Source organism: Diorhabda sublineata, chromosome 2 (assembly GCF_026230105.1).
Source record: "Diorhabda sublineata isolate icDioSubl1.1 chromosome 2, icDioSubl1.1, whole genome shotgun sequence".
Taxonomy (NCBI): Eukaryota; Metazoa; Arthropoda; class Insecta; order Coleoptera; family Chrysomelidae; genus Diorhabda; species Diorhabda sublineata.
This window is the reverse complement of record NC_079475.1, coordinates 41,434,496-41,442,005: the sequence shown is the minus strand read 5'-3', so window position 1 is coordinate 41,442,005 and position 7,510 is coordinate 41,434,496. Positions and strand designations below refer to the sequence as shown.

Here is a 7,510-nt window from a genome sequence, read left to right as displayed (position 1 = left end):
CACGTTGCAGTGTTAATAATTAAGATTGTAATTTATATATTCAAATAAATGATATGTTGTAATAATGACATTAAATGACTTTTAAATCAACAATTATTGCATAATAAGTTTTCACTATTGTTTTAACTTGTTTTATTACTTATTCAATAACAGAAAAGTAATTTACGATCGAGTTTATTTCCACTTCATAAATACTAAAGCCTACATTATATCGAGTACGTTCCTGTAAAGAAATAACCAATTTATCTATTCTATTCCATCGCATAAAAACTGTTGAATAATACATAATTTATATAGAAAAGGTAAAAGAGTAGTTGAGAAAAGGAAATAAAATAAAAAGTCTCAAGAGTTAAATGGTGATTTTTGTTTTTATTTGTCGCGGTTCGACGCGAACGACTCTCGCGAGGAGAGGGTAATGGAGGGAGACGTAAAATAATAAATCTGAATGAAGAAGTGATAATGAACAATACAGTAAGGGACGTACGGATACGGAAAATTCTCACAACTCATTTCTAACAATTCACGAATCTAACTAGAATGTTTGTTATTAAAAAACCGCAATTTAATTAAGAAATATTTTCGTTGAGTTCGAGAAAGGTAAACGGCCTCGAACCTGGTTCATTAGCCACAAATGAATTCATTACAACACTTTATTTATTTAATTTATATACAACCGAAAAATATTGATTTTGTGGTGAATCAGTGTGATTTGTGTGGTTATTGAAACAATATGTGTTTAAAAATGTAATTTGTTCGTGACCTTCACAATTACTTAATATATAATCTCGATCAATTATTCCCAAATGAATTTTTCCAAACTGCTAATATTTCTAGAGTAATGTCGAGTCAAAATTTTGATTGTTTCATTTTAAATATGTACCGAAAAACAAAATTATACGCTATAAAGCAAATAATCGTTATTCAATAGGTATACCTCGTTAACATAACCTAGAATATTTATATTTGTACTTCAAATGAATTGTAATGAATTCTGTTCAGTTAACTCAGACAGACTATCCAATCTTTAAATTTCAAATTTAAATTTAACTTTCAGATACCCACGTTGTGATAAATGATGTTTTGAATCTATTGGTATAAATTGAATGTAAATTGTATACGAAATCTATTTTTATACAGGAGTTATGAATTTATGCAGTTTTTCTTGAAATTCTCTTTGAATCTGAATTAATAAAAATATAGGTACTTAAATTTTGATCTTTTATTAGATTTGTATTTCTGAAGAGATTTAGTAGTGAGAGTAATCAAAATGTTTGGCAAGATATCTTCGTGTATTATTTCAAGGTTAAGTATTCGAGTAGTGGTTACAAATTAACGGTAGTGAGAAAAAACGCAATAACAACCAGACTTCACATACCTCGCCAGTCTGGGTGAAAATGGGCTGTTAAAATGTTTAATCATTAAAAGCAAATAAAAAAAAATATCCATAATAATTTTGGGCACTAATTTTTGATAATTATCGATAGTTCTCCGTTTATTGTGGGCGAGTGTGCGCAGTTGTACGATTGTAGCGATTTTTACAGAGGCGGGATAGACTGTAGTTAAATGATTAAAGTTAGGTTAAGTAATGAAGACGTGCGTATAAAATAATAAATGAGAAGATACAAATAAAAGAAATAGAAATAACTCAATAACACTACATAATAAAAGAAGAAGATTAAACTTGCAACATAGTTTTATTTTTGTTTTTCGCTGTTAATTTGACATATAGATTATTTATTTATCTGTCAATGGATTAAATATGACATGAAACAAAATTTACGATATTTTCATGAATTATCGATATTAATCGATAGTTACTATACGAATTATTGATAAATATCGATAGTTCCATCTATATCTCTGTTTATTTTGAGTTATAGTGAATTTTACGGAGGTGGGATAAATTGTAGTTTAAATGGTTGATGCAAATTGAGGTTAGATAGTAAAAATATATATTTAATTCAATAAATAAGAAGATAAAAATAGAATAATCACTTATAATTTGATAATAATTCAATTATATATACAGGGTGAAGAAAAAAAGAGTGAGTAAAGTTAGTTTATTGCTTGGTTTCCATTTCGAATCGGTCCAAAGGAATTTAAATAAAAAAAATTGAGTTTATAATAATTATTTTATTGAAAAAACGAAATTTACATTTTTTCCAAATCGACTGGTACTTCGGCGAAACCTTTAGCGTTGATACCTGTAATCTTAAAAGTAGCTCCGTCATCTGGACCAGGTGTTATACCTACCTGTCCACTGGTTACGTACAATTCATCCAAATTAGCCCCGCCGAAGCAAACGGATGAAACCTGAATTGGAAAAATAAATAAAAATACTCCAAGTCGAATAATTTCTAACTTACTATTTTTGCCGGCATATGGAAAGTATCTAATAGAGTTTCAGGTTTTTTCGGATCGATTTTGATAACTCTCGAGCCCCAAACAGCTACGTATAGATTACCATCGGTATCTATGGTCATTCCGTCGAAAACCATACCGTCCAAACCGTTCTTTTTAGCAGTAAATATCGGCGTACCGTTCGCTGAAATTACCTATTTAACTTGATACAAATTTAAAACGAATAAACTTACAAATCGATCCTTTGTTCGTATCCCAATCGTACTGGTCAACTGTACCGGTACGGGAATCGATGTAATACATTTTTTTAAGTTCGGTATTAAACGCCAATCCGTTGGCTATACCGATTCCGGTTAAATGTGGGGTCGATTTTTTGTTTTGGATACTGTATAAAGTACCTTTGCCCAAGGGAATGTCTGCTATAACCACCGGAGGACCCCCCATGGTACCTAAAGCATTATTTTCATTTAACGATACTGAAATCATATTTCTCGTACTAATTTTCGACTTAATAATCGATTATACACAAATCCAAATCTGTTTTTTTTCAAAATACACCTTTCAACGAACGAACCATTCCGGGACGAGCCCCCATTACATCTGAAAGGACCTTGAGTATTTTTTCCTTTCCTTTTTTTCCTAAATGGAAGTTATCCTTTGGTTTGTCACGTAGAGGTCGTCGTTAAAATATAATACGCAACTCGTCGACTACTTAGGTTGATACATAAACTATCATATAAAATTTTTTTTAGGTTATGTACCATATTTTGAATACTACATGAAATAATATTTTTATTTGGTGATAAGTTTTATCATACCTATCCATAGTTTTCCCGAAGGATCACATTTTCCATCGTTAAAAACGTTTTTGGTATTCTGATCGACTTCCAACAATTTTACCATTTTAGATGGTTTCGGGCTGACGCCGTCCCATGTAACTAGCATCAATTCTCGTTCGAGAGTTATAACGAATTGATCTTTTTTTCCTTTTACTGGAATTATGATCGATACATTTTTACCTGCAACAAAAATTAATAAACTGTAAAAAGAAAACTAGTAAACGCGATGAAAACTAAAATAATAAATCTGTCTATATCATGGTACACGGGGTAATGAAGCCAAACATAACCTAAACCTCATGAAACGTCACATCAATAACGAACTGAAAAGATAGCTAAAAAATATAATTTCTAATAATAACTCTGTAAAAAGATAGAGCTGACTAATTTCATGTTTTGTTTGTTAGATTATACATATTTGGCTAACATTATGAAATATCCAAGTACAATATTTCAACTTTTTTAAATACTTCAACGAATTCAGTATCAAAAACATGATATTACCTATTGCAAGATGGAGGTCAAGGATATTTTCCATAAAAACAAATTAATTTAAATGATAACCACTATAGATATGTATAAAGAAAAATGTAATTAAATTGGTAATTAAAAGATAGAAACTTTATTTGGATAATATATATACATGAAAAAACATTAATTAAAATAAAAAGTGAAGATGTAAATATAATCAAAATTTTCATTCTAATACTTCTAATATAATGATTAGAAGTTATTTAAATTGAAATATTGGACTAATTAATTTTTCTAACCACTTAATTATAAAAACAATATTTTTTTACTTACCTACATAAGCACTTGTATGTTTTTTGGTTTTTGGATCATATTTATTAATAGTATAACCATTGATATCAACAAAATAAAGTACTTGAGAAGATTCATCCCAAAAGGGAGCTTCTCCCAATTTGAAATTACCGCATAATTTTTCAATAGTCGGTGCCATTTTGATAAAAATTATTTTAAAAGTGATTTGCTCACATTCGTAATTAGTTTTTATAGTTGCATTTTATCAGTACCACCAATAACAGTGTCGTAGATATCTTCAGTAATTTATTAAACAATTTTTATTGATCGTGTTAAAATATTTAATAATTTTATCGAAAATTACGAGAACGCTTCGGAATTTATTACCAAAAAAATATTGATAGTTTAATTTAATTTAAATAAAGTAGTTGAATTATTTTCTTTTATGTTTGTTATAAACTAGTTTAGGATCTTTAAACAATCGAAAATGAAATTAATTAAAATATAAAACTCTAATTTATCTATGTGAGTAATCATCTATGTTTTTTCTTCGTCTATAGTCAAGAATGTTAAGGTGTAATTTCATGTTGACGCTCGACGCTGGCTTAGAGCTACAAATACTCGAATCAATGAAACGCTGAAAAAATATACCACTTTTGTCAATATATAATTCATTCAATAATTGCTTGATTAAATTCTTAGCTTGATGGATGAATATATATCGTTATTGATGAATACTTTTATTTAATTGAAAGCTAAACAACGTCCCAGTTAAAATTGCACCACGTGATCTCATTTGACGTTCTAGAGAATCAACATGAAATTGTACCTTTAATCTTATCGCCTTGTCAAATGTCAAATTCACAACTTTCAACTTTGTAGGTTAACATAAAATATTTTTTTGTAATTTAATATAAATAATAATGGTAAAGACGATTATAGTTGACGAAAACCTACTATTATATCTGACTGGTGTATCACAACAAAATGCATATGCTGTAGGATTAATTTTAGGACAGGTAAATTCAACCATAACCTTTAATTCGTAACATATGCTCATGTTTTTTTGTTTATCGTATTTTTAGTCGTGTTTGGGACAAGAGTATGTAATTCATTTTGCAAAAACCCCACCTTGTCAATCGGAAGAGGATAAAAAACTTGGCAAACCACCTATAGAACTAGGAAGTTTGACTGATGTTAATGGGAATTGGTTGGCTGATCATGCTAGACAAGCTACCAGGATGCTCTCTGGGGGTCTACATGTCTTAGGATTATTTGTAATAAGCCCAGACGATTGCTTAAATCCGTTGAATCAAAAAATTAAATCACTTCTACAAATTGTCCACAATGATTTAAATAACAACAAATATATTTTTGGAAGTCCCAAAAGTGAAAAATTGATAATACACCTTTCATCAAAGACTCAAAAATATTACGGGAAGACTTATGATGTTCACAATCATAATGTTTTACCTATTGACATCAAAACTCAGAAAAAAAAGTGGATTCAAGTACAATGCGATCTCAAATTGAATAAACTTAGATATCTACTTAAAGACGAATGTGATTGGCCGTTAGAAAAACATATCAAGGTAAATATTTTATTAAATTTAATAATGGAGGGCAAATTTTTATAATTACAGGTCATTATGGATGAAATTAATGGTACATTACAGTCAGCGATATATTTATTTGATGGGGAATTCAAAGACAAAAGTGATACTTTAGAATCGATAGGTACTAAGAAAATACGACATTCTAGAACAAAGAGAGGTGTACAAGATGATGCTGAAACTTTAAAACCATTAAAAGTGTCCATTTTACAAACTAAGGTAAAAGTATATTCATTTTCACAGATTTTCTCTATTAAAAGTACCAATACATTTGTCAAAGTGATTCATTATAATAGTTCAGAAATTATCAAAATACTAAGCCTCCCTTGCCATCAAATTCAACTTGACATGGGAATTCCAAAGAAAACTATGTGAAATGGGCAAATATAACAGATTGTCTTTATTTTGGGCTCCTGGTTACAAAGGATTCAACTTAAATGAAGAGGTTTACTGAAAAAGAAGCATTTCAAGATGTAGGAAGAAGAAGAAAACAGAGAAACTCCATTGGTTCATAAGTCTTAGTAGAATAGTGGATGGTCACGAGCCATTATACCTTGGAACCAATGGCAGATGTCCTTTGAGAAGCCAATCAGGCATTTGGTCTTGAATTTTTGATGTCATTTAGCAAGTTATGGGTCTTGTCCAAATTTTTTAACTGTACTGGGTACTCACAGATGATTTGGTCTACTATTAGTTCTTCTTCCATGTACCAGCAAAACTAAGGATCATCCATGATGCCAATAGTGTAAAAATATCTGGTACAATATGATAACAATACTTTTGGCTCACCAAGAATGGTTCTGGGCCAATTCCAGCATGTCTTGTCATTACAAGCATACATAAAACAATTTTTGGATAAGATAATAAAGGGGTGAAGGTGTAATATCATTGTAACCTCTACGTATATTGGAGTGCTTTGGAATTTGAAGGGAGAAAACAGCTCTGGGTGGTTATAGTGTAACATAACCTTCAATTATGAACCTATATATTTATCAATTTGAGGTTTTTGTTTTTCAGTGTGGGCAAACTGTTTTGTACGAAAATATAACAGATAGTTGCGGTAATATACAGTTAGTTGGAAAAGTGGCCTGTAAACTTTGGTTACAACCGAAATTAACAATTAACGAAGCAGCAGATGCTGTCAGGGAAGATATTTTAAGGAGTTTAGCTGCAAGGTTAGAAATGCACTGGGACTCTTTAACGGAGGAGGAAAATTCTGAGGATATAAACAGTGTTCATGAACCTCCAAGGCGAGTTCTTATTTCACTACCGAATAGTGAGGTAGCTCTTTCAGACTATCTATTTCCAGGCGAAGGTCCTCAAGAAGCTAAAATGTCTTTGGAGGAACTTTTAGATATTAAAATTGATGGGAAATTGGATATAACTGATGTCGAAGGGCAAGCAGGTGAATATTGAGTATAAATTACTCTGAAATAAGATTATTTTTATAAGTTTTTTATTATAAAAAGTCTGTTGTGTTTTAGATTCATTGGAAGTTAACAAATATTACAAAAGTGCCTTAAATTGTGATTTTATTGAAGATTTGCCGAAAATTACTAATCCTGTAAATAAACTGATGTATGTAGGACTCGCGATGTCGTTAATTATACTACTTATAGCTATAATGTTCAATTTTTTTTAATTTAAATCCGCAATTTGTTGATTTGTTTTTTATTTAAAAATGAATGTAATTATTTTATAATAAAAATACGTGTACTGGTTACTTTTTGTGCCCATCTCCAAACCCATCTCCTGATGCACGTTTCAATCACCAAGTTATCATCTTCAGGGCACACATTGGACATCAAAACGTTTGACCAACAGTGTTGGTGTAATGGTAGCATTAATAGTGAATTCGATGTGATTATCACCAACATGGTTCCAGAAATTCAAACTTGATAATAAAAATAATATAAGAGACAAATATTATTCCTT

General features: G+C 30.1%; 2 protein-coding genes across 2 annotated transcripts; one reads left to right on the top strand and one right to left on the bottom strand.

Annotated features, from left to right (window-relative positions):
• Positions 1-2,118: 2,118 nt before the first annotated feature.
• On the bottom strand, positions 2,119-4,244 carry LOC130452637 (regucalcin-like). The gene is made up of 5 exons (XM_056791990.1): positions 4,005-4,244; positions 3,180-3,380; positions 2,595-2,810; positions 2,367-2,545; positions 2,119-2,313 (listed from the first exon to the last, which is right to left on the bottom strand). The coding sequence occupies exons 1-5, from the start codon at positions 4,159-4,161 to the stop codon at positions 2,152-2,154; spliced, it is 915 nt and encodes a 304-aa protein (XP_056647968.1). The 5' UTR covers positions 4,162-4,244; the 3' UTR covers positions 2,119-2,151.
• Positions 4,245-4,795: 551 nt separating this feature from the next.
• LOC130452687 (protein odr-4 homolog) lies at positions 4,796-7,298 on the top strand. Its single transcript, XM_056792085.1, has 5 exons — positions 4,796-4,981; positions 5,048-5,554; positions 5,606-5,794; positions 6,593-6,980; positions 7,060-7,298. Exons 1-5 carry the CDS (start codon positions 4,886-4,888, stop codon positions 7,215-7,217), a joined length of 1,338 nt encoding a protein of 445 aa, XP_056648063.1. The 5' UTR covers positions 4,796-4,885; the 3' UTR covers positions 7,218-7,298.
• Positions 7,299-7,510: the final 212 nt, after the last annotated feature.